This window comes from Larimichthys crocea, chromosome XX (genome assembly GCF_000972845.2).
Source record: "Larimichthys crocea isolate SSNF chromosome XX, L_crocea_2.0, whole genome shotgun sequence".
Classification (NCBI taxonomy): domain Eukaryota; kingdom Metazoa; phylum Chordata; class Actinopteri; family Sciaenidae; genus Larimichthys; species Larimichthys crocea.
Window position 1 is genome coordinate 9323493 of NC_040030.1, and position 27901 is coordinate 9351393.

The following is a 27901-nucleotide window of genomic DNA, read 5'->3' on the forward strand; positions in this document are numbered from 1 at the left end:
TCTTTGTTCGCTCGCTTCCTCTTCACATCTATTTCTTGCTGCGTCTGTGTGAGCGAGGGTTGCGTTTACCTTCTGAACACAAGGGGTGATATTCACAGCTGCCTCGTCAAGGGGCGCGCACACACACATACAACCAAAAATCTGTGCCGTACTTACCTTTGACGTGACTTCTATACTTGTATTACCTATGCCTCGATCTAGAGTGTGTATGTGCATACTGTGAAATCAGAAAATGAAATGTAAATCTGTAAACAAAACAACACAAAAAATAGCTCATTCACATTCACTTTATGAGGAGCACAGTGGATAAAAAGCTGCTAATTTATGCAACAGAGCTGTGTTTCACTGGTGGAAATGTAAGAATTTCTTTTAAATGCAAATAATAATTCATATTTGCATTGCCGTCATCAGCTGAAAAGATTGTGGTTTCAGTTCTGACCACTGAGTGTCAGTGTTTGTCTGAAGAGAACCTGGTCAGTTTTCTAATGTTGTGTTCGGCTTTCACGCTGATTTGGTGGAGATTTAATGTCTCCTCCTGTGATGAAGGCCAGGGATTTTGTATTTCAGAGGCTGATCCAAAATCAGTCAACAGTGACTACAAAAAACGACTATGCTTATACTGCTCTAAGGCTCAGGAATGGATTAGCATATCTCTGTGGCAGGAATGGCTATATGTAAATAAATGTAATACGGTCCCATTGACAGAGAAGCAGACTGAAAGAAAGAGAGATAAGTGGGTAAAAAAAATCAGAGAGCGGGAGTGGGGAAAGGATAAAGGATAGAGAGAGCATATTTGACATGGAGGAGGAGCAGAGGAAGCTTGGAATAAAGATAAACCCTAAAAGGAGGTAAGATGGGGGAAGTGACAGAGTGAAAACGACACAATAGACCAAACAGAGCAAAGGATAAAGAGGGCAAAGACGAGAGGAGGTGAAAAGACTAAAAAAATGATGGGAGGAAAGGCGACAGAAAGATAAATGGAGACAAGATAAGTGAGAGGAAGTGAGAAATGGAGAAAGGTGAGAGGACAAAGGACAGAGAAAATGAGATGCAGTATACAGATGAGCTGTTATCATGACTGATATGTAATCTCATTTGACCCTGTGTATTCATTCCACTTGAGTTCTTGCCTTAATCTCACACCGTCATATTTTCCGGCTTCCTCCTTCACTCAAAAATGTAATTTGTACATGGCAAACCATTTCCGTCTCTTCATTTGACTTCAAAGTTTATAAAGTACAACACATTTTTGAAGTTAGTTTTACTGGCAAATATGATTTAACTTCATTCCAGGCTATAAAAATGTTAGTCTACTGTCATTTCCCAATACCGTATGTGAAAAATTTCCAGATCTACTCTGTAATAGTGTATTTTCAAATTCCTAGCCAGCATGATATATACTCTATTTTGTGCTTTTGATAATTCTGAAAGAATGGGAAGTTATCGTTCAATGCTTGTCAGTGGTCTGGATGTAAATTTGACATGTGTGATATGTTTTTATTTAAATCAATGCATATTGACCAAGAAATGCTTCATCACCATCATCATATCATCATTGTCATAATCACAATCATCATAGTAACACAACACACCATAGATTTCAGGGCAATGTAGTCCTTGAGGCCCTCAGTCATCATGGCTGCTGCAGCTTTTTACGTAACAAACTAGAATTTATTATTCTTTACACACACAGGCTATAGGAACAGGTTCAGCTAGCTAAGATACTTAGCTACCAACAACACAAGACCTGCAGACCAGGGAGTGAGAGGACAGTGTTTCTAGATTCATAGACAGAGTTTAGCCATTGCATTTATTTTTTTTCCAGTTACTGCCCCAGAATCCCTGTGAAATTCATGGCTATGTTTACACTTGTCATTTTAAAATATCACTTTGTTTTCACACAGCTCTGAAGATGGCAATAATTCATTTTAATTTATATCTAAGGAATTTTTACCTGACCATTGTTGCTGAAGTGTGTCTAGACTTAATTTGCAATACATTTATAGGCCGGACTCCAGATTTTTGTGCATCTTGACTTCCTGCCAGCTCGATCTCCTACAAATATTATTTCTATGCAACTATTCTGATCCAAGACTTAGTCTAATACTTATAATAAATGCAGCAAAATGTGGAGGGCGAGAAGAGTTTAAGTGTTTTTTTCTTATCTCATATTTTATCTCATACAAGGCATTGCTGTTGACGTCTTTATTATATAACCAAGACCATAACCTTTCACTAAGGTTTTTCATGCTTGATTTAGTTGTCAAATATTTGCGACATCTTAACCATGCGAGTTATCATGTTTGGATGTTGTAGAAATAGTAACCAGTGAGAATATGGGCACTGTGTTTATTATTTGTAGGAGATGAAATTGGTCCTGTAGCACTACATGAAGAAAATACTATTAAAATGATAAGGTTATCTGTCGCCTATGTGACTTCTGCTAAATAATGTCACCCTGATACATTTCAGAGACGAGGCAGCAGTATGGGGCCCTTTTCACTGCCAATGGCCAAACTCTTTCTATGCCTCTTGCAGAAACTTCACCAACTACCGAACACAACTAAATGAACACGACGGATAAACAAACATTGCAGAGATATTAAAACCTAAAACAAAACAAAACAAAACACAGAAGTCATTAACACAACAAAAGACAAACATCATGAATTGATACAGAAAACCATAAACAGTTACGTCCAAAAACATTTGGGGATTGCTGGGCCAACACACCATATTAGAGACTAATATAATAATATTTATCTGCATCATACCCGGGTATAAGATAGCACACTATTAATATAAGTTCATTTCCAGCCAATTAAAAATTGAGAGGGAACAATAGCTCGCCTGTAGGGAGGCAATATGCAATGAAAGCCATATTTTACTGAGATTGTTTGTCACTGAAAACACATAAGTGAAAGCTTAAATATTAAATAACATTTTAGGGCATAATGAAAAGGATGCTTATGAAAAGACTACGCAGACCAAACAGACTAGCTTCTCTTAAATGCACTGATAAAAATTAAAAAAAGCTAATCAAACAGATTCCTCTCAAATAAGTGACAATAATTAAGTTTACAACAGAAGGACTCTTTGGCAGTAGCATAATGTTCATGTTATGGTGACACAACTTCCATTGCATATTGCTGACCTGTCAGGAAAAACACTAGGACAACAAGGATGGATGAAAGGAAAGAAAGGAGGTGGACGTCTTTAGGGAAGCATGAAAAACCTTCCATAAATAGCACTGGATGGAAAGATGGATGGAGAGATAAAGGGATGAAAAGGGGGAGGAGGAGGGAAATAGCAGCGTCTTTTTGTTTAATCCCATGTTCGTTATAATCCCTCTGGGCGAATCGTCCATCTTAGAAAGAAAAAGAGGGAAGGGAGGAGGGAGGAGGGAGACCAGAGGGGATCTGATCAGGGAAATAAAGTGCAGGAGTCTGAAGTTTGTAGTCCTTTAGATGAATTTCTGTAGTCCTTGCCAGGAGACAGGGTTCTCTGAGATAGTGCTTCCATGCCATAGTAGCAAACATTTCCCTCTGAGGGGTGAAATCAGTCTGAAAATCAGCTCCGAACAAAGAAGATTTGCTTTTAAGCAGATGTCTATGGTCCTTTTGTAAATCTCAGCAACTTGATTAAAACCACTGTAAATACTCCCTTGAACCAGCCTAGAAGCAACGCTAGAAGTCCAAGGAATACAAGAAAATAGTAGTATTGACCTTTTTTTTTCCCACCATGATAAGAGTCTTTTGACCTGTTCAGGTACAAATCCTAATCTTTTACCAAGCATCAAGTAAGCAAGAGCCTCATTCCGAGGAACAGTGACAAATACAGCAAATTCAAATTCCAGTCAAAATGGTTTGCTTCCCCCATTGAACTGAGTCATCGTAGAATACACAGCTCCAGTCTGTGACTCCTGGAGGATGTTATTGGTCCAGAGAAGATCCAGAGAGAGAGATCCGTCCAAATAGGGGAGAATATCTAACCATTGTCTCTGTCCTCATCAATTTGAAAGATCATTTTGTCAATCAAAGTGATTTCCTGTTCATATTGTAACATTCTTGACACAATTTAAGAGACACTAGACTCAGGAAACTCTGTGTTTGATTTTCTATCAACATAATAATATCCCAGTATCCCTCTGCGACAAAGCACTAGAGAGGCTTTAACTATATAAATGACATCTCTTTGAGACTTTGAGGTTCAAGGGAATGTCAGAGCATTAGACCAGACGAGGGTGAAGGGATCTTGGCTGGAGTCCTGTTTTTTCTGAGGAACTATTGGCTTTGGAGAGGTTGAGGAGGAGAAAGTTGCAAACAAAATAAGAGCTGGGCACTACCTAATACCACAGATTCTTCTCAGCTTTGTGAATATTGGTCCAATCGACACCATATATACTGTGAATCCCTGAATATTCAATCCAGTTTTAGAAATACTGACTGATTATACACCATGAGTGTCTTGCAACAGCTTAAATGATATGTTTCATACTAAAGAGAGTACCAAATCGTTTTTTTTTTCTTTTTTTTTCTCTCAGCCAATATTATGGTAAATTCAGCAGCAGCCAAGAGCAGCAGTAGGTGGTTGGTAGGCGAGTTGAAGGGATGATTGGTAACAAATACCGCAGTGAGAATGGCTCCAAATGAAGGAGAAAATCAGGGAACAGATAAGGTATGTGAGCGAGTGTGTTGGAGAGTGGGACAGAGAGGAAGAAGGTTAAAAATAGAAAGAGGACCAAGAAAGGAAGACAAAAAGTGTGAGAAAGGTGTCAGTTTGAGAGTCAGAGGGAGAGATACCATAACTGTCTGTGTGCATAAAACAAGCTCTTCCATCTCTCTCCTCTTCGAGCCCTTTTAATTTTCACCCCTTACAACCTTCACCCTTTGACATGCCAACCCTCCCCCGTCCTGTCACTCCTCTAGGCCACGGAGGAGATCTGTTTCTCCTCCCTATCCTCTCCATCTGCCTCACCGTCTCCCATCAATGGCTGCCTCTTCTTCAGCTCTCTCTGATACTTGGCCATCAGCGAGGCATAGATGCAGCCGTAAGCCGCGGCTGCAACCATCATGATGCAAACAATGCCGCACACAACGCCTGCAATCACCACCGTGCCGATTGCGCGGCGCACGCTCACAGGTCGGTAACGGGCTCGGACACAATCTGACGAGGCCTCTCCGCCTCCTGTGTTTGAAGTGGAGTCATCCCCAGCGTTGCTGTTGTCAGAACTCAGTGTTGCCCCACTGGGGCTAAGTGCATTCCTGCTGCAGGGAGGAACGCCTCCTTGTCCTGAACGAGAACCGTCACCTCCCCCTCCATTCTCATCTTCAAGTTGGAGGCAGTAGTTGAACATTTCCACTGGAACGCCGCGGATGTCTCGCCCACGCAGATCCTTCGGTAGCGTGCACTCCACCGCGTCCACTTTCCCGCCTGACGGAGAAAGAAAGAGATGCAGAGACAGGAGGATGGGGAGAGGTCATTTATGAAATGCCTTATGCCTGTAAAGCACTGCCAATTAACTGAGAGAGAGGAAAAGACGGAGAAGGGGGGTGGTTGGACCAACACAAGGATGAGTCATACATCACTTCACACACACACACACACACAGTTTGCTGTGCCCTCTACACGAAGTTGGAGATAGCCTCAACTAAGCCTTTCTATAATTCATGAGATGACATGCCTAGCTTCAGCAGATTCAGAGCTCTAGTGTAAGTGTGGAAGAGAAAAATAACGTCACTAATTCCCACAGGCTGCCGCCAAGGGTGGGGGATCTACTTTGTTATCATCATGCTGCATTTGTCTCCACGCATAGTATCCGTCTCCGTCGCGTGTTGCCATTGATCTGCGTCCTCAGATGCGTAAAGCAGCCAAAACAACGAGATAAAGGAGGGGGATAATACAAAGACAGAATGAAGGAAGTGTTATTTAGCCCCCAGATGCTTTTATCTGAGTGTGACAAAAGCTTCCTCTCTGCAAATAGAGCTCACTCTCCAAGTATCTCCAAATATCCCAGCTGTATATGTGTGCTTAAAGAGGTTCGCAAGAGACAGAAGTCAACACAGGCTGCTGTCACCAAACATTTCACACTTGTTGGGTGCTTTGTCTTACTTTCTGTAACACATATCGTGCATCATCTACCCTTTTAACAGCTTCTGTCATGCTTTCATGTTCAAATATGAAAAAGTCTCCCTGCAATTCTTTCCTGCTGCTCTGATGGATTATTAAATGATCCCGTCCGTCGTGTGTCTGACTGCGTTTGAAGTGTACCGAACTGAGCTGGAGAGTAGAGCCCAGCAAAGCAGAAGAGGGCAGAATGAAGCAAAGGAGGAGAATGGAGCAGAAAAGAGAAGAGATGCTTCATTAGCGGGGCAGCTGAGGCCCGAGGCGCTGAGGTGAATGTAGATTTTTACACATGAAGAGAGAGCGGAGAGCAGCTGTGGTTATCTGATGTATTAACAGCCTGCAGAGACACGTGGATAAACACACAAAGAGCATGGTGATGTGCATTCACACACAGCTGCAGTTATATTACCATGCTAAAAGCACAGGCATGCACAAACAGAAACACACAACTCTAAGGTGAGCTTACATTCTGTAGTTTCTGCCCACTACTTCATGACTTATTCACCCTTTTTGTCCTATTCCCTAATTGAAATCAAACGCCCCCTTTCGAAGCTCCTCGAACACGAATCAAACATCTACCTCTGTACAGCAGCCACTCCATCCAGTGTTTGAAATCACGGAGGTTGCAGTCACATTCCCAGGGGTTGTGTCCCAGTTCCAGGTGTTGCAGGTTGGCAAGTGGCTCAAATGCTGCCCTCTCCAAACCATGAAGCCTGTTACCGGCTAGAGACAGCCAACTATGAAATAATTAGAATAAAAGAAGTTTATTCTCTTAACTCAAACAAAAGAGAAGAATTCACTCTTGTGTGCTGCGCTACCACACCTGGGCAATAATTCAATATTATCACAGGTTGAAGTTCATTGTAAATATGTATTGATAATATGATTATATCGTCTTTTTATTTCACGAAATTCAGTCGTTGTTTCCAAGCAAATTGTGATTTAAAACAAGCAGAAGAATGATTTAAATAGATGAAAAGTTGTGTCCTTCAACCATATATTGGTAAATTATGGTCAGCTTAAAACACATGTGAGTGTGTTGATGTCTACCTGAGGCTCTGCAGCTCGTCCAGTAGCCCAAGGGGGACAGAGGACAGACCGTTCAGAGACAGATCCAGTCTCTGAAGACCGCCCAAACCCTGTAGAAACATCAAAACAAGCTCTTTGTTTATTCATATTTCCTCACACCTTACAGAACTGTACGCGGCACTCGTATTAATAATATTGGCTTATTTCACTGTTGCCAAAAGGCACCATTGCAACACTTGATGGACTAATCTTGTTTTAGTAAGGTCTCGAGTGAAGTTATGACACAAGCTCACCCTGCTGACTGCGTTGGTTCAGATAAAAGCGGATGAAAGTGTTGAGCAAATGGTTTATTACTAATTTACCACCTGGACAGGAGCCCAGTCATGTATATCCTCACAGGCTGGGTCTACTCCCTAAACAGAGTCTGTGGAGTCTCGCCCAGGAGTTCAAACAGTGTCAGCATTTTGGTTTATTGACTGATCTGTTGGTAAATCTTACACAGTATATTTCAGACAAAGAAGAGTGTTCATGCAGTTTCAGAGGGAATGTTTCATTAATTACTTTGATGATGTATATTGGTCAGTGCCTACCTGGAAGAGTTCTCTGTCCATCACTGTTAGTGAGTTGTTGTGCAGAGTCAGTCTTGTCAGGTTGGACATGTCTCTGAATAATCCACCAGGTAAATTATCCAGGTAGTTATTAGAGAGGTCCAACTCCTGAAATACACAAAACATTAATATTTTCACTTAGAACATTTTTGACACTTATTGAAAATAAAGAGTGAAATAAAATAAAATAAAATAAAACCTTTCTGAGTGACTTTCTGCACAAGGCCTGTAGGAATCTTTAAAAATAGATTAACTGCTCCAGAACTTTAATGCACATTTTATACCGTAAGCTGACACTCCTACTCACAGTAACTTGAGTGCAGTGGTAGGATGAGTGTAAAACCTATTGATGGAACAAACTGACTCTGTTTTTACAGCTTCACAGTAGATGCATGCTCAGCAATGTGGAGATTCACCTAATTAGGTTGTTGACCTTTCAGGTGTTTGTGTGTGTGTGTATATATCATGCAGTGATATAAAGTACTGTTGATTTTTATGAAGGAAATAATTGAGACTTGATTCTCACAAGTTTCCCAATTCATTAAGCATTGACGGTGAATTGATCTGATCCATTATTTGATGTACTAAATAACAATGTTTGTGTCTAAGGTTGGAAGTAAACAGCAGTCAGAGGTTGGAACTAATGAGGTTGTATTTATCAAGCCTTTTTGGCAGGCGCAGTGGCTATCCATCTTATATTTTAAATACCAACTTGGCTGTGCTTTGCACACAATATGCTAATGGAGAGTAGACCTTAAAAACCTTGAAATGTCAACTTTTCTTAACTTTTCAGACTGAGAGCGGAGGTTGCCTGCAGTTTGTTCTGTATGAGACTCCGCCTACAGTATGATTATTGTCCTGGGGGAAATTCAGTATGCACACTGCACATGCCATTATTATAAATAACAACATATCAACACATACACCATGCTCAGAACTTTCACTTCAGCACTAAACAATGTGTACAGACCTCCAGAGAGGAGATGTTGACAAAGGCAGAGGCTCCCAGCAAGGCAAGCTTGTTGTTGGCGAGCAGGAGGGAGCGGCTCCCCGGAGGCAGTAGGTGGAGGGGAGGCAGGGAGGAGAGACCCCGGCCCCCGCAGTCCACCAAGCCATCTGAGTAGCAGAGACAGGGAGGAGGGCAGGCGGAGGCTGCTGGAAGCAGCGCTGCCAGGAGGCAGAGGACGCAGAGGAAGACTAGACGAGGAAAGAGAGAGAAGAAACATGGTTATTTCGTTCGAATTATCTTTTCAGTGCAGATATACAGGCCTGCAGAATAAATGAGAGAAATAGATTGATGTATAAAGGGGAATGAAACAGGAGATGGGGTGCTTTTTGTCAATTTATTGCAATTCATTTTCTTTTGATAGATGTTGAAAAATTCATGAAAGATACAAAGTGGAACCTGGGCCATTCCTCCAGCAGCGTTTTTTTTTTACAGACTAAAAAATGCAAAACAGAGAAAGATTTAAAAGAGAAGGTGGTGGGGGGGCAGAAAACAGCAGCTGAGGCTTAATGAAATACCATCTTATGCCAGAAGCAGTTTTGATATGCTATTTAAATGCTGGAATTACACAGGAAATTTCCATTTCCGTCATTTTTATGCCAGAGAACAAAGTTTTTTAATGAATGTTTAAACTTCAAGAAACTGCACAGCGGTATGTCTCTGCCTGCTTGTCAGATCATAAATTGCTAATTTTGTGTTTGCTTATACATCCAGGAAAAGATTTCTACTATGAAACCTGGAAAATCCTCCCTTTATTCCACCTGACAGAATCATCGCAGAACCAAAACGTGGCCATACTAACTGTTTTCTCCGTATGTGTGCGTCTAGTATTTTTGGTATAGTCTAGTCTCATTCTGCAGAGTCACAGAACCATCTCTTTCAAGAAGAAGCTGCGTGTTTGGCTTTGTGTGTCTATGAGCGAGTGCGTTTGGCTTTGTCTTTCTGTGTTCCTGTTCAGCAGTCTGAGTGACAGTCTGGAGGGGAATTCCCTCTGTTTTATTTCATTTTCGACTCATTGTTTTCCTGCAGACTACAGTCATTTCATCTTCTCCGCTCATTATCTCTGTTTCCCTTTGTTTTCCTCATTCACTTCAAGTTTTTTTTGGCCTCTCTGTTTTTAGATAAGATTTTCCTGGATTTCTTTGCGTGTGTCACTTCAAGCCTTTTCATATTTATTTGCTTCTCTGCCTGTCTGTCTTTGCATGTGTCAGTCTCTCTCTCCCACTTCTTGAGTCTCTTTATCTTCCTCATTCTCTTTCACTTGGAGTCTCTCAGCGCTGCTCTGTATTCCCAAAGTGTCTTGTTACAGTGGCTGACTTTATTTCCATCCAAAGCCTTATCAGCATCACTGTATCTGTGTTTGTGTGTGTGTGTGTGTGTGTGTGTGTGTGGGCATATGCTTGTGCGGCCGTGCATGCGTGTGTGTTAAGCACCAACAAAGCGTGATATTAAGGAAACTACTGTCTAAACTCCAGACACAGACACAGCACTTTTTACTTCCTGACAAGGCTTTTTGCGTCACCAGCAAATTTCATCACTTGCATCATCTACATATTATTAGCATCTATTTCCCAGCATGCCATTGCCTTTTATCACACTTTGTCTCACCCGCTCCCCGTTGTTGTATTTTCTCTCTCTGTTAGTCCATCTGCTTTCCTCTAAATTTACTTCCTCTTTCATGTCCTCTCTCGTTCCTCTCACACACATTCACGACTTAATTCCCTTTTGCCACACATACTGGTCGCCTGCCTCCGGGTGTGATGAAACCCTGTGAAACAGCCCTTTACTGCCCAGTCCACATTGTGCTGTGTTTAAAAAAAAAAAAACAGAACGGATATCAGAAGATATGTGTGATTGCATAATGAAAGTCACATCAGTCTTCTAAAGTAACTCAGCTTCCTTCTGGTGGCTTCTGTATCTCATCACTGATAAAATATGAAGTTTGAAATGGTGCAGCGAGAAGGATAGTTGAGAGGATTCTTTATATGTCCCATTTAAAATCATCATTTATTCCCTTTAAACTAGTCAGAAAATAGACTTCCAGTGGGAACAGAATATGGCGAATTGCAGTTTCACCACTGGATAGACAGTGAACCTAAGTCTAATAATGATGAATGAAGAGAAGGGCTGAATCATTGAAGAAAGATGTATCGCCTCTTTAATCTCATCGAAACATTGTTAAAGGAATAGTTTGACATTTTGGGAAATACATGCAGCCATTTATCTTAGCTCAGCATGAACACCGGATGCAAAGAGAAACAGCTCCGATGTATAGTTGCCTGGCAACTTCATGGTGACAGGGTCCCAGAAATTTCTGCCCAGCCACAAAATTGTGCAGCACACAGCCCTCCACACCGCAACGTGTTCTTTGTTTTGTGTGTGATAACTTTGCTTTGCAGAGAGCCAGGCTAGCTGTTTCTGTCTGACATGAGAATAGTACTGTATCGATGTTCTCATCTAACGCTCAACAACGAAGTCTGTAAGTGTGTTTTCCATCACTTTAAAATTGCGATTTAGATTTAAAAACATATAATTGTTCTGCTGTAAATTGGATTAAATCTGAATTTAAAGGGTTGTGTTTTTTAATGCTTCTTAACTCCCCTGGATAAAATTTTCAAATCCAAAACTTCAGGCTGAAGAATCCTCTCTAATCCCTGTTACTCGAAACGTGAATTTTCCACAAGCATTCGAATTTTTATTACAGTACACAGCACTTTGTTGAAACCTCCAGAAACTACATTTTATAGTTCAGAGAATACACACTGACATAAAATGCTCCCCTTATCCTCTCTGCTCCATAATACAGTAATTCTAATCTTTGGAAAAAAGTAAACTGGAAAAACTTTAGAGATTTGAACATATCCTGCAGCATCCTGTGCTGTCTTACTTTTTCGTGGAAATGCTTCATTGAAGCGCTGAAGCAGCTCAGTAGGAATATATGAGGATTTTTTTTTTTGCTGCACAGTGAATTTCCCATAACGGGTTCGAAAAGGTACAGGAGATTTGTGAGGACAATGTAGCTTAGAGGTAGAAGCACTGTTATACAACTGAGAGAGTGAAAGAGAACCCAAGAGAGAGAAATTGTGTATTCTGGTGCTTCTCCCTCGTGTCAAATTGCGGTCATCTTTCTGCACCATTCATCTCTCACAGCCTACGATATGAGCTTTATTTTGCTAAAGTATTCTTTTACTTCCCTTCTCCTTTCCTCTCTCCTCACCACCACCCCTCTCCTCTCTTCTCCTTCTCTTACTGTACACCCCTCACCCTCTTCCAACATTTATGAGTGGTTTTAGCTGCTCTTGTGGAGGAGGTGGTTGTTGTTTTGGCTTATTTTAGCCGCTCCTAATCCTCCCTGCTGTAGTGCTCCATGCAGCCAAACCAAAAGGAAAATATTCAGCTTCAGTCACAGGAAGATAGGGAGGTTCAGTCCATATAAGTTTAAGTTGTTCCGTGCAGTTTAATTCAGTCCAAACAGACGTCAGACTAAATTTTTAATAAGAATCCCCAAACACACGCCGTAAAAGTGCTGACAAATGAAGCCTGGCAATGCTCTCAGCAAAAAGGAAACAAACTAAGGTAAGGCATTAAAATGCAACAAGCTGTTCCTGTTTGATTGAAGCAAGACATCGGAGGCAACTCTAAGAGCAGCATTGCCCATAAGACTCCCAACACCCCCATCTAGTTGTCAGATAACACTTTTTAAATGATTTACACTCCAAGCCATCCAAAATTGAGCAATATTAATAATCAGTTGTCCTAGAAATATTTAATCAGTCATTTGAATTCTTGCTGTCTTTGGCTTTTTAAAAAATTAATTGATGTGATTTTAGCGAGGACGGTAGTCAGCACATCTATCCGTCTGTCTGGGCATGTGTGTATTTGAAGGTTGGTGCAAATGACACATTGATTGTAGGGATCAGTCAGTGTGTGTTTGTTACTTGAAACCTGAACTCATTTGTACGTGTGTGTCCTGCAGTACTTAGTAGTCAAGCAAGAGCTTGTGCTTGTTCGGTTTCTCTATCCATACAAAGTTGCAGGATAATGGTATTATGCAGCATACGCACACAAATCCATTCAAACACGCCCATGTTTTTTGAACTACTGTAAACATGTCATGTCGTACTTTTTTGACTTCATAGGGACTCTGGTGTCGTATGACTTTTTTTTATCCTGTTAAACGTGGTGATGTTTGACAGCGTCTCCTAGACAACATGGCTAGGACCTCAGCTGTCTGTAAGTTTATATCCAGGGGCCCCTGGGTGACACTGGACCCAGCTATGATATCATCAGCACAGTCACTTCAGTTACTGAGACCAGTTGCATGTTAGCAAGGGCCAAGCAGTTTTCCATGCAGTCGACAGACTTGCTGCTATCTTATTACTAGAAGGACCAGCTGTCCTCTGCAGCACACTCAGTCTGCCTGCATTTCTTAACTCTTTAATCTTTCACATGGTCCTTTGTGCAGGAGTCTGACCCAAATCTATCATGCTGCTGCAACAGCAGTGTTTCAATTTGACTTTTGTGAATCCAAACACCACATACACGGCCTGATACAACATTATATATATATACATACATGTCTTCACTTACATATATAACAACTTGTGAATATCCTCAGTGAGGAAATGTTGCATAGCAAAAAAAAACATACAGTAGTGGTCAAATAGTCGATTAATCAACCAAATATTTGCTGATTTCAGCTTTTTAAATGTATCAATTTGCTGTTTTTTTTTGTTTGTTTTTTAACTATGACTGGGCAAAAAAATCAATCTGAGGACATCACCTTGGGTGTTTTCTATGATGAGTCACTACTTTCTGACTTTTCACCTTGGGTGTTTTCTATGATGAGTCACTACTTTCTGACTTTTTGTAGACTAAACCATGCATCAAAGAAATGATTTTTGGATTCTTTGACAATTAAAACAGCCCTAATCAACAATCACATATACTTGGTCAACTTCTTTTTTACTATTTAGCTTATACTAGTAGTATCTTCACTAAAATGTTGTCAATACAATAAAGCAAGATCAATAAAAAAAAAGGCCAGTGTGCATCAACTGTGTGCCTTGGAAGACATGATGGATATGTATATACCTGTTTGAGTAACACACACAGGTTTGAGTAGAGTCATTTGTCATAAATGATTTGTTATCTTCTGTCAGTATAATCTCAACACACTGCTGTGTAGCCTGCAGTTCTGCAGCACCAGTGTGTAATTTGTCAGAGCCTGTTACAGTGCATGTCTGATCTCCACTGTAACCCAAGATCCCATTTAGTTAGCAGATGGAAAATAGCCAGCCAATGTGCGTGTGTGTGTCTGTGTGCATTGTGTGTGTGCTAGTCTTGAATGTTTGTGTGTGTTTATACACTATACCATCTCCCTATATGCATGGCTTTTCTTTTCTTTTCTTTTCTTTTCTTTTCTTTTCTCCTCTTAGTATAAAAGAATACACAACACACATACACCTATAATATCAAGGTCCCAGCGGTACCACCACATTATTTCAACACTGACAAGGTAATGCTGTGTTACCATAGCAACCAAGTGCTGTGGACGATGTTGAAAAGAAGAGAGGAGGCATAGGGAGAGAAGTTTGCCGTTCACATCAAATCCCATCATTTAACCCACATTATCTTTTTTTTTTCTCTCAACCTTTCCGCCTGACTCTCAGGCACAGCCGCGCATAATCGTGTCCTCGCACACAGGAAGTCATGGTCTCACACACACACACACACACACACACACACACACATACAGCAGAAGATGATTAAGCAGGAACAGGGTGGAGGGGTTTAGTCTGTACTCCTGCTGACAGTGTGATGAGGAGAGGAGAGATTGTTGTCCAAAATCTTGTTTTTTATACATGTACTATATTTCTTATCCTCTAAAATTCCTTCCAATATTTATCTTATTCTCCCGTCTCTGTTTACTCTTATCCCTCTGTCGTCCTTCATTTCTCTTCCACCTACTCTGTCTCCCCCTGTCCATTTCTCCTGTGATGAATTCTGCATCGGTAAGACAGAATCATTATTTTGACTTGGAGGGGTGAGTGGGTAATATGTAGGCTGATGTGCCTCTCTAATTCATGCTATCTGTATCAATTTGCAGTGGCACACACACACACACGCATACACAAAACCATGGCCCATGGGGAAAGTATGACATGCTTTGACATTGTTTTTGTGATAATGGCTGTTAATTAGGTAGAGTGACAGGTAAGATAAAGAGAGGGAGCGATGGGAACAGAGGAGAAAGAAGTGGTGGAAAACAAACTACGGGGAAGGCCTAATTTGAGGACGGTTCTAGCAATCCCACTCCAACGACGGCTACAGATTTCACTGTAACACAGTCTCCTTTGTTGGATGTCGTATCGCTTTCTACTGACCGCACAACTGGGCCTCAGTCCAAGGCTGACCACATTCAGATTTTAGAGAATAAATGAAGGACGCTTGGCTTTTGATGTCACGTCCGCATCGGTGTGACTAGAATAGAATAGATTGTGCCTTGGATGTGTGACAGGTCGTAATGTATGCCCACTCATTCCTCAGAAGGGATGGATGGACAGATGGTATTGATCCTGAGCGTGCACACATACACACAAACAGTGAATTTTTAGTTGGTTATTTTGTTGTTTTATGTCCTGTAAACCACATTTCTATAGATAGATAGATAGATAGATAGATAGATAGATAGATAGATAGAGATGAAGCAGCTCTAATCCTAATATTAGACTTGCTTGTAAAGTGCTTGAGATCTCTTATCTTTCTAATTGGATGCCCTTTTCAGAGCCTTGTGGAGTGTTCACTAAGACAAATCGAGCACATCTCAAATGGCTATATTATCCGGGGGACATTATCGGCCATTTTCTTTGATTACGTGGTGAGTAAAGTACTTTTTTTTTCTCAGGAATGGCCCTTACTATGATCATCACAGCTTATCAGCCTCTCTCTGGATCCATACTCGACTTGCTTTGAGAGTAATACTGTATCAGTGTCGTTCAAGCAAATGCTCAACTGGAGTGGTGCTGTTTACGGTTCAGAGGATTATCCAGATTTATCCCTGCCAATGTCCTTTGAAAGTGGGCCAGCACGATGTATTTATGTGTTTCATCTGGCACATTCCTGTTGTACCTGCACCGACCAAACTGTGGTCAAAAGAAAAGGGAAAATAAACCTGGTGTACTGTGCTTGGTTACACGTGCATGCATTGATCGTGGACAGCCGGAGATAGTTCAAGGTCATCTCAGCGGTATAAATCTTCTAATTCCTAGATGATGCTGGTTGCCAAGGTGACATTAAGTCCCCACCCAAACAAACTATGCTTTAATTCCCAGATCACAAACATTACAAGCCACTAAGGAGGTCAGGGGTCAACGCCACAGTAATCTGTCAGAAGAGAATATGTATGTGTTCTGAGAAAAACAAAAAAATAGATATTTGTGGTGAGAAATTAAATATTTCAAATGTTCAAGTTGTCCATCAGTGAAGAGAGCTTGTTGTTTAGATGTACTTGTGAGCCCTACTCCTCGAAATAACTGTCAGTTACATTAAAATAGCTATTGATTATTGAGTACTGGAATTTGCCAGATGCTTTGGATAGTTTGCCAACAAGCTGTCAATCCAGTATTTATTTAACTCCAAGTCTCATATAACACTATGTGAAGGGGATCAGGCTCCACTCCAAACCTAGTGCTACACACATGCACACACACACACACACACACACTGCTGTGGCTTCATGCCAAACCCAACTTCCCAGCAGGGTTGAAAAGTGCCACCGGCTACTAACCACCCAGTGATGAATTTGATGCGTCAGTACATCCAGTCACAGCTGACGAATGTCTTTAAAGAGTTAAAATCAAACTAGCCTGTTAAACAGGGAATGTATCCAATCAATTTACACAACCAGATAGCTGCTGCAGGCGCACAGAAAAGCTCGTTTTGACTGTGTTACAGCCAGTTTAGCTCCACCGTGGCTCTGATCCAACCCTTAGTCATTGCACTGTATTACAGCTGTTCTCCAAACATAATGCTACAACCCTAAGTCACTGTATTATGGCCCCGTGCCAAGCCAAATGTTTTAACCCCAGTCAGGGTATTAGGTCTCCATTTAAAGCCAAATCCTCCCTCCTTTTACCCTCTCTTTCTCTCTGTCAGTCTTTTGATTAGAAGCTATGTGGCCAGTTAATCTGCCGGCTTTGTTTGGGACTGCGACGAGGTGCATAAACACATACACACACAGTACAAATGGATAAGCTACAATGTGTGTGTACGCGTGTGTGAAAAGGAATGAATTCATGCCCGCTTGTGTGCAAATGCAATTGTATGTGTGTGTGTGTGTGTTGTGTCAAATGAGACAGTCTGCTAGGATCGTGGAGGCCTGCAGGCACCATATGGTCTTCTGTGTCGCTCATAGACCTCTCTGTTCTCCGCTCTCGCCTCTCCTCCTCCATCCTTTTCTTGTCCTCACTGTCTTCTCTCTTCCACTACGCCTCTTTGATCTCGCGTCTCTCTCTCTGCCTCCTCCTCTCCGCCCCCCTGCTGTTTCCATCTTTTTTTTTCCCTCGCTTCCTCTGTCTCACTCTCTCTGTCACTCACATTTTATATTCTTTACTCTCTTTAAGCCTTTATTGTCAATTCTGCGGGTTTCTCCATCACTTTAAAACTCTTTTAACCCTGTCATCTTTTTGTCTTTTTAGTGTCTAATTTCAAATGTTTTCACAAGGCTTTGTAGGACTTAGGATACATTATTTTCTAATGTTTTATAGATTACTGCCATTAATAAGAACAGCTGTGGGGTTTCTAGGTTGTGAACAAATTCTTCTGCTTGGTGTTAATCTTCCAGCAGGACGCTTGTCTTCTTACCTCTTTAATTTATCAGGAATACCCTGTACCAGATCACTTACTTTCTCGAAAATACTGTGGAGAATCTACACCCCAATCCATTTATTAACATGTTGAAACTGCAGATGTGATGGCTTATTTAAAAGAGGTATTGGATTGCCAATATATTAGAGCTGCATTATTTCCAAACAGAAAGAATGAACACCATGCAGAGGAGGTTTTTCACAACCTGGTCAGCCAAAGATCGTCTGTATAGTGGCTTAGAACTGATCTGAAACACTTAAACCTCCGATGAAGTGTAGAAACCCTTTCACACAGGGCAACCCATGGTCTTAATTTTTGAAAATCAGTATTTATATTCCATCTCTCTCCCTTTTTGTTTCTGGAATTTGCATTCATGAAGAAAACAAAGTTAAAAGGAGAATCTTTCCTGAAAGCAGAGGCATTTTTCCTGATTATAAAACCACTTGACTAATTTAGGTGTCTTTAAGGACAAAGAAATTATACAGGCAACTACAGTGGAAATACATTTATTAATTATTTGGCACAAAAATACTTGACAATATAAAACTGGCTTTGTACATTTGAAAAACACCCATAAAGCATCCCCCACAACCTTTCAGAAATGTCACACCACTCTTTGTCTCATGTAGGTTACGACGTTTCATCAAAGTTGTATGGTCATTAGTTGAAAATATGGCCAGCACCCGCTGATGCTGAAGAATACTAACACTTCTTGGAGACTCTCTCCATTTTTCTTGTTGATCTGTTGACACTTGTTTGCACTGATAGATCGAGGTGCATCTTTTGTGTCCTCTCTGTCTTTCAAATTCCATTTCTAAACGAGTTTCATCAGCTCTAGAGGAACACACGCCCTTGATGACTATTACGCTCATCTTCCCGTGACTCAGTATGTGTTTGCATGTGTATGACAACATGTGAGGATCTCAAAGATTAATAGCGGAGATCAGAGAGCTGCCAAGCTTTGCAAGCAGAGAGAGAAACAGTGAAAAATCAAAGAGGAGAGACAGCGAAAACGCTTGGAAATATTGATAAATCACATTTTGTGTCAACAAAGAATATTGAATTAAACTGAGAGACGGAGACTGTTTTGGCAGTATTGTATTACATTCATGCCAAGACCGGAATTGCATGGACGAGACAATGAGGCTGCAGGAGAACATTTATGATGACTGACTGAGAACATTTTTGATTCGTATATCTAAAAGACTTTAGCAACAATTTGAATGTAATATTCATGATGATAAAAGCCTAATGAAATACATTGAGAGAGGGGAACTGAGACAGATAATGCAGTTACATTAAACTGAATTTAATACAGAGATGGATGGAAGCATGAAGAAATGGTAGAGGACAGGGACAAGGGAAGAGGTATGAGGTACTGGGATTGAGATGGAGGGAGGCTGAATGGCTCAGAGGGAGGTATATCTATCGACTCAGAGGTGCAGTGTGGGTGTCTGGAGGTTCTGACAGATAGTGTTGCCCTGTTATTTAGTGTCCCCGGTGTTTCACAGAAGTTTGTGGGGGCGTTTTTTGCCAGACACCTCTGGAACAATAATACCACTCTAACAGGAAGACAAAGATCCTCGTTTTTTCCTTTTTTTTTTGCAAAGCAATTTATTTCCCGCAGAGATCGCACCATGTGTTCACGCGTGCATGCTTGCGTTATATCAGATGTGTAACAAAAGAAGGACAGAACACAGAAATGAGCATTCGTGTTTGCCTATTAGCCGCAGAAGTGCCTGGAATCTCTCAGAGAGGGATTCGTCCACTGTCTAAGCAACACACAGAGACACACACACTGTGTGTGTGCTGTCGTATCTGTTGTTATGCCAGCCGACTTCTTTCGACTGAGTGTACCATGGTATAAGATGGGGAAAGAGAGAATGGATTATGGGGTGGGAGAGAGAGGGAAACATTGGAGGCGACGTGGATAGAAAATAAGAAGAGGAGGGAGGAAGGATGTGAGGAAAGAAGAAGAGCACGGAAAAGATGAGAAATTGAAGAGGAAAAGGGAAGGGAATAATGTATTGACAAGGAAAGAAAGGAATGGCAGACAAACAACCTGCAGCTCCCTCCACTGTCATTCCCTCCCCATGCCTTTGTTTCCACAGACTGCTGCTGTATTAATACATACAGTAATGTGGCATTTCACTGGAGGACCTGGCACGTGGCCACTGCATGCTCATTGCCCACAGCCTTTGTGTATGTGTGTGTGTGTGGGTCTAGGCGTGTGTCTGGGCATACTAACATTAGCAGCTGTCAAAACAGACAGTGTTCGTCCTTTCATGTGTAGTTAGGAGTACAATAGATGGAATAAGATAGAGCAGAACAGAGTTGAGTAGGAGCAGAGCAGTATTTATTTATTTATTAATTTTTTCATCTCATGTTTTTTTGGATCCGTTTTTTGTCAACTCACCAGGACTGGCCAGGTGGTGGGTGGTAGAGCTTGGCGGGGGCAGACCGATGCCCCCGGGGGGGCGGGTGTGTGGGGGCATGACACAGAGCTCTGCAGCCTTCCTCTGTCGGAGGGGCGGGGCTATGGGGGCGTCAAGCCGCCATGCCTGCAGTCTCCACTAGGGCGGCGACTGCGAAAAGCCACAACAAAACACCTGACACAGAGAGAGAGAGAAGACGAGTGAGCCACACAGATAGATTGCTAAGACACAATAAGCATGAATTAATAAAAGCAACATTTGCAAATCCTAATTCTCAGGCAACATCACATCATCAATTTGATATTTCCAAAGGCTAAACAGACTTAACACACACATATACGCCTGCAGTAATGAATGCTAAAGCAGCAGGACGCTGTGTGTTTGTGTGCCTGCACATATTACTCAGACTGCCTTACATACATTAAAAGGCTGCACACATTTCTGCCCCCCCCCCCCCATAGGCATAAATAATTGATGTGTGTGTCTTTAGCAGTTTACACAATCAGTTTGTCTTTCCCACAGACAGACCCCCTACTGCTACTGTCTGGCACAGAGACTGACACGGAGAGAGAGAGAGAGAGAGAGAGAGAGAGAGAGAGAGAGAGAGAGAGAGACATGAAGGGAACAAAAACAGAGTGAAAAGTAGGAGAATTAGTGGGAAGAATAATAAAGAGAGACATTGTTTGAGTGTGCGATGCTGATAAACTACCCTTGAGCAAGGCAGCACGGGGCAGAAGGTGCTGTTGACACTCTTTGTACTCTTCTCTGAATAAATAAAGGTAACACAGCTACAGTAAACCTAAACTGAATCCAGTACCCGCTGAGTAAACAGTGACAAACATGTCACCTCCAGAGTACATCGGGTACCTGAAATTCTAAGGTTTGTGGGGATGATGTTGTCTAACTGGCTGCATAAATTATATTCGGTCAAAAATGCATATGGCCCACCTCAACAAATATTTTAAAGAAAGGAAATCAACTGGACAAGACTTTCATGTCAGGCTATTGGACTGCAAACCTGCAGAAAACCTCTGTGATAGACCCCTCTGAATAACATGGAAATGACTTTGTATTGCTGTACTCATATGGTGATCAGTTATGGAGACATAAAACCACTTTTCTCTTGATGCAAAAAAAAAAGTTGAATGACCCATTCCATTTACAGCAGGGTAATGAAACATATCCCACACACTTGAGAAAAAGATGAGTCTTCTTGTGACTGTTGAATCATTACAGTGAAAATAGTTTTTTTACAAGTGGGAAATTATCATAGGAGAAAGCTCTTTGGAACCTCACAATACCACATGACTGATGCACGCTGTTGACTCGCACCCCCTGGGCCAATCAGGGTAATTTTTGAAAACGCTGGAGTGCTGCTGTGAGATGCATCCTTTCCCAAAGTATCATCAAGACCCAATCAACAGTGTGTGAAATATCGTGCTAATCAGATTAGGCTGTTGTTCAATGGTTAGCCGTTTGTGGGGAAAAACTCTGAAAAACACAAACAGGCTTTTTTCCCCCTACACGGCTCATTTTGCCATAAAGTTGAATGGGGGTGGATGTGCATTTGTGCGCACGTTTGCACTTATTTGTGGATGCATGTTCAGTGAGTATGTAAAGGTGCACCTGTAGCAAAAGTCATCCAGAGCAGTTAGGAGGATAAAGTGGTCGCGTGGAAAAAAAGGACAGAGGTGATAGATGGGTCTAGATGAAGATAGACAGACGCATTTCTCTGCATATAGTCAAGCAGACAGTCGCTGGAGTCACTTCCAAAAGTGACGCTCATCAATCTGCTCAGAGTGTCAACAAGTTATTTACAACTGGTTATGCTCAGTCTGAGTTACTGGAAACTGGAGGAGACGAGGAGGGAAGCGGGAGGAGAGGTGACGATGGGGAAAGGAGGTGTGGGAGAGAGACAGCGATGAAAGAACAGAAGGAAAATATAGGCGAGGCAGTAAATGCAAGAGGGAGAGGGGAGGTAAATATGAGTGCAACAGAAAGGACATTAAAATTCTCCTCCATAGCCTCTTGAGTGTTGGTGTGTGTATGTAAGTCCCGGTGGTTTTATTAGTGTTATCATTATTGCTATTAGTACCTTCCAGACCCTGAGCAAAATATAAAACACTTGTCTAATCCATCAGCTCTTTCTTTATATTCCCTCTGCTTATCATGCCTCCTCACTCCCTTTTCTCCTCTACCTTCCTGTCTTTTCTCTCTCTTTATGACCTTCATCTTTCAATATTCACCGTTCTTCTCTGTCCTTCCCGTCTCTGCCGTTCTATCTCTTCCCTCTGTCTCGTTGTCGCTCCTTGACAAAAGGAACACAGTACAGAGGGTATTCGCGAGATGTATTTCCTGCATGTGATTAAAGTCACATTAGCCAGGCTCTACTGGGAAATTTGAGTTGTTCTTTTTGAATGAGCTTCGTTTGAAAAACTCCTAAGCACAGATGAGAAATGTAAGAATCTCTCAGAATTTGGGAAGATTTGTCCCTCTGCTTCAAATGCATTCCTTATTTTTTTTGCTGCTGTTTCAGATTTCCATGCTGTTTATCATTTTACTCACACACTGTCGAACATTTAACAAAACATGTTTGTTTTTTTCACACACTGTAATGAAAGCTATTTTTCCTTTGTTGTAGTTGTTCATTAAATTAAATATTTTTTGCAGCAGTTTCACGCTGTGTGAAATCAATTTTTAATTCCTGTTTTTTCAGCGTCGGGACTCTAAGTGTTGCATTTATTTGCATGTTGGCTATTTGTCAAATGATTCATTGCTTTGTGTGTGTTTATTTTGATTTATTTTGGGGAGTTAAACAGTTTGGCTGGGAAACATTACGTTACTGTTATGAGCAGAAAGTAAAATCACTAAGTCATACTAAATGTCTGCATTGATACAAAATGCTGAACGGAGCTTATATCAAGTTTATAGCCTAATACTGATCGTTGTCTGGCAGCTTCTCATTCACATCTCATTGGTGATATAATGATGTTGTATTGGAGGTGTAGCAGAAGGTCATCTGTGCAGCCACATGTCACTGTTCACCCATCAGTTACCATCATGTTAAATGAGTGTCAGGCTATTCTCAGAAAGCTTTTTTTACCGATTTGACCTGGACATAGGGGCAGCCAAAATCCACACATGCACCCACGCACACGTTCGCCCACACACATGTAAATACTCTGGTGCCAAAGTGGCCTGCATGTTGGGGAATCAAGTAACACCTCCTCCCCTCCTCTGGGCTCTTCTTCTCTGCCCTCTCCTCTTTCCATCCTATTTTTATTTATTTATTTATTTTCAATTTGTTTATTCCACTAACTGTTTCCTGTCTGCACTTAAGCTGGATATATACTCTGCGGGGTGTTGCAGCGGATTCGTGCAGAGCCTTGACGTGCATTTCCTCCGAAATTTAACCCACACGCCCAGGGGGCTCAGATAACAAGAAAAGGCCACAAACTGTGGCTGGCCAACTTGGGCTGCTTGTGTTTTCTCGCGCATGTTTATGATGCTGGTAAGAGATTGTGGAAGAAAGATGAAAGGCTTATTCTTATCTTTATTCACTTCACACTTGACAAACGTGTATTTTATGGAAATTAATTTCCAGTACAAGTATTCCCACTATGATCATCGCTCTCCATCACAAAATAAATAAAATAAAATGTAAATTACTGTCGCTTTATGTTGCTTGTAAGTCTCTGTAATCTACAGTACCCACACAAATGTGTGTTTGGCCTCCTCCAGTTCAGACCTTCCCATCTACTTATGACAAAGTGAAACAAAGTCTAACTTCAGGTATATAAGCAGTGTACAACAGCCATTTAATGTTATGTTGGTGCAAAAGGCAGTTAGTTAATTAACAAATAAATCCTTCCTACAACGAAGGCATCTACTACGGCACAACCAGACCACCTTGGTGGGGAAGCTTCAATCCTGCTGTACTTGGCACAGGAGAGTGTGTGCAATGTGTGTGTGTGTGTGTAAGAACTTGCATATGTGTGAACATCTTTGCCCGATTCGCCGCCTTGAGCCCATTTATTTCTCGTTATTTTATCATTTCTGTGACATGTCTACTTGGCTTGACTAATAGTTTTTATTCAATATGGGTGGAATTCTGTCCAATTTGCCCGCCAAATTGAAATCCACCTGCACTCAAGAGGACGTCTATCCATGTGTGAAAGCAGGTGTGTGTGTGCGCGAGTGTGTGCGGGACAATATGAGTGTCTGAATGTGGGCGTGTGACTGCTGAATGAGTGATATCACAGCTGTAAACACACAGCCCAATCGTTCACCTTCAGCTCTACCCTTTACTCCCTTTTTACACACACACACACACACACACACACACACACACACACACAGACACACAGTGGCATTTGATTCAAGGCATCTATCAATGTCAGATCATTTGCCAAAACAAACCTATTATACAATAGAGAGGAAAAAGAAATTAAAAAGTCAGAATAACTGAATGGGTTGAGCGCATATCTGCTGTTGTGTCTTCATGTGTGTGTGTGTGTGTTGGCAGCTCAGGTTGCTAACAAAGGCAGAGAGAGGCAGCCAAGCTCCCCTAAATGAATTTTTAATGGCTTTCTTACATAGGAGAGGGGAGAGATTGGAACACGACACACTTAAACACAAACACACACACACACACACACACCTAAGCACATGCCGATAGCTTGACAAATACAGCCGCATGTCTGTTGACAGGAACATGCTGCAAAAATATGTGCACATATATAATTACACACGCACGTAGGTATGCAGACCCACACCGTGCATAAACACACACGTTGTACAGTAACAGTGCGCATGTGTCTACAAACACACACACACATGCGAGATGTGTCACATGGCAGGCACATATTGGAATGGAGAGGCTGCTGAAAGAAAACTAGATGGACAACATGCTAAAGAGACAGAGATAGTCAGTACTGCCTTCAGTGAGAATGATTACTTTAGTTACGTAAATATGCTATTTTAATTATGATAGATTGCCTTTATAATATAACATACCAGTAACATGCTCTAAGTTCATTTAGAGTGAAAAACCCCAAAAGAATCCAGTACTTTTGAGTAAATAGTAATTTGTGATTTTAAGATTTATTGTTTAGTTACATCACTTAGACACGTCAATCTGAAATAATTTGGTGAGCAGTTTTCAGAGGTTAGAGGTCTCAGATGTTAGCCATGTATTTACAATAGCAGACATGTCAAACTGCAGCGCTAATCATAGAGCTGGCTGCTGATAATTATTGTTTTCTCCAGGTTTATGTTAGAGTGCCTCTATATTAGAGGACACTTAGACAATTCCCATTAATTGGTAACTGATGTGGAGAGGCACAAGAGCATTGAGGACATAAGGGTGGAGTGCCTCACACCCACTGCATTATCGTATAATCACAGTGCAGCTCTCGCAAGTCAATCATTTTTATATCACCGCTTTTAAAAACAAGGTAAGAGTGTACAGCATGTTTTACAAGGGGAGAAAAAAATGCAGCACACTACCCAGTGGGCATCAGACTGACAGTCCACAGGAACGCCAGGTAATAGAAACTATCAAGGCTTTCAAATGAATTAAAATTACATAAGATACTGTGAAGGTCAGAGAAACAGGTAAGACAAGAAGACGAAGTAAGACAAGACTGAAGGCAGCCAGACAAAACTGCTGTGCACATTTACATTACATTTATAATAAATAAGTGTAGCTGTCTTTAAATTAAAGTAGTCAATTAAGATAATTATATTATAATGAAAGTGGAGGTATAACTGAATACAGCTAGTATATTATCATTAGGTCAAGGCAGTGCAGCCCCCACAGATACAGTAGCACTGTAATTTTAGTGTGTGGTGTGGACCTGCAGGTCACATGACTCCTTTGGGGTTTAAAGACACTTTTCCACCATACACATCAATTTCAGAAGAAATGAATATGAAACATTTGCACGTTGAAAACTTTTTCAGATTCTCAATATTCAACTTTGAGTCCTAATATACAGTATATGGTGGAAAAGGTGTTTTTATTGTCAGTCAGCCAGGCAGAGCTTGATAAAAACATGGTTTGGTATGAAAGCAGGAAGCCACTGAAACTTCTTTGGTGTATTTTTTGCTAGATGAGCAGCTTTCACTGGAATACATGAGCTGCAATGTTTAATCGTCCCACACAATTTTAATACATCTGGTATATTTGGATTAGCATTACTAACCATAGCTAGGCTAAATCTCAACAGATTATGCATCAAGAGGTTTTGGTTTCTATTAAAATCAAGTTGCTTGTGTCAGGAATAAAATATAGATGCACTATACTCTTCAATACAAACAAACATATTGTTTATTTTAAGGTCTTTTAGACATGTGTCACTTTAATTGTCTACTGTTTTTGTCAACATGCTTCTTTCGTGCTTAGCTGTAAAATATAAATAACAAAAAAATTCCAGGAATACTCCTTGAATCATACGCCTATACTCACTTTCTCCCTCTGCCCACCTCTGCAAGCTTTTGCCCCAAAACCACAGCCCATGAAATTCCAGTGAATGTCCACATTGTGTGTGTGTGTGTTTGTGTGTGTGTGTGTGTCCAGGAAACAGGTTAAAGGCTGACATTTTCAGCATCCACCTCCTCACAGCATGCACCTCTGGCCCCATCAAAAATGCCCGTTTGTTGGTGAGAATAGAAAGGCAAGTCTGTCTCTATCGGCAGTCTACTTTGTGTGACATAGTACATCTTTAATTCCAGTCGTAAAATGAGACGAGGGAGCAGTTACGTTGAATTTAAGTGTGTATATGTGTGTGAGTGAGGAGAACTAACACCACAGACTTACCTTTTGACCAGATATCTCAGACAGCACCAGCCTTATAGCTTTCTGTCATCAGCCATCTCCCCCCCCCCCAAAAAATTTTTTTTTTTAAAAATAAGACAAAATCTCAAAAATCTCTCGCAGAACAAAACATAGAAGCAAAACAGTCACTTCTTCAGTTGAAGAAATCCATGCATTCAAGATCCTGGTCAAATGAATAATGTGAGAATAATCCTCCTTTCTGTATAGAGACAATCCCCCCCAGCTTCCCCCTTCAACCCACCAATGAATTGTGAAAAAGGAGGGATTGTATAGAAAAAAAATGAGGGATTGTAGGGGGAAAAAATGAGGTGAAGAGAGGCTTAGAGACACAAGAGGAGGGAAGAGAGGATAAGGTCCATGGAGGGGGAAAGGGATGGAGATAGTTAATCCTTTCCTCCGGATCTATTCCCTATATGAATGATACGTCCAGCGCCGTCCTGTTCTCTGGCTTGTGTGCGCTGCTGTGCGTGTCTGAGAGGCGTGAGTGTGTGTGAAAAAGAGCGAGACGGAGTGTGTGTGTGTGAGAGAGAGAGAGAGGGAGAGAGAGAGAGAGAGAGAGAGAGGAGAGAGAGAGACAACGGCGTTAGGTTGCTGGCGTCATGCGCTCGCCCTTCTGTGTCGCTATGTTTGTGATTCCTGCACACAGCGCGCGTTGGAGTGTGTCTGTGTGTGTGTGTGTGTGTGTGTGTGTGTGTTTATCCACACATGTACACTTGAGGGCTATCTTTCCGGTGTGTGTGTGTGTGTGTGTGTACCCCCACCTCCCCTTCTTCTTTTCCGTATGTGTGTTCAGTCGTGCATGTGGCAGGAGAATATGTGTGTGTGTGTGTGTGCCTGCCTTGTCAAATATAGTAACATTAGTGTATGCTGCCTCTGTCTGCCTGCAGCTCTCCCACTGTGACAGAGAGAGGATGAGGGAGGTGGAATACAGAGGGCGATAATACGAAAGAGTGAAAGCCGAGAGAGAGAGAGAGAGAAAAAGGGAGTAGGA

The 27901-nt window shown here is 41.4% G+C and overlaps 2 protein-coding genes across 3 annotated transcripts in view; one reads left to right on the forward strand and one right to left on the reverse strand.

Moving 5' to 3' along the window:
• The window catches only part of cacna2d4a (calcium channel, voltage-dependent, alpha 2/delta subunit 4a), an 86441-nt gene that overhangs the window by 28632 nt on the left and 29908 nt on the right, over positions 1–27901 (forward strand). The window lies entirely within an intron of this gene.
• Positions 1814–27901, reverse strand: lrtm2a (leucine-rich repeats and transmembrane domains 2a). Of its 2 annotated transcripts, none has more exons than XM_027272150.1 (7): positions 26893–27901; positions 20054–20246; positions 8734–8960; positions 7746–7871; positions 7177–7265; positions 6706–6863; positions 1814–5433 (listed from the first exon to the last, which is right to left on the reverse strand). In XM_027272150.1, exons 2-7 carry the CDS (start codon positions 20130–20132, stop codon positions 4925–4927), a joined length of 1188 nt encoding a protein of 395 aa, XP_027127951.1. In that variant the 5' UTR covers positions 20133–20246; positions 26893–27901; the 3' UTR covers positions 1814–4924. The 2 variants fall into 2 exon arrangements, with proteins under 2 accessions (XP_027127951.1, XP_027127952.1); XM_027272151.1 differs by lacking the exon at positions 26893–27901 and adding an exon at positions 22319–22768.

What these genes read in the sequence shown, in the direction of transcription:
- lrtm2a (XM_027272150.1), bottom strand. Translation starts at nt 20,132, where the DNA reads ATGCCCCCACACACCCGCCCCCCCGGGGGCATCGGTCTGCCCCCGCCA. An exon ending in TGGACAGAGAACTCTTCCAG is followed by an intron (nt 7,266 to 7,745) that starts GTAGGCACTGAC and finishes ATGTTTCTACAG; the next exon opens with GGTTTGGGCGGTCTTCAGAG. An exon ending in GGAGTGGCTGCTGTACAGAG is followed by an intron (nt 5,434 to 6,705) that starts GTAGATGTTTGA and finishes TTTCTCCGTCAG; the next exon opens with GCGGGAAAGTGGACGCGGTG.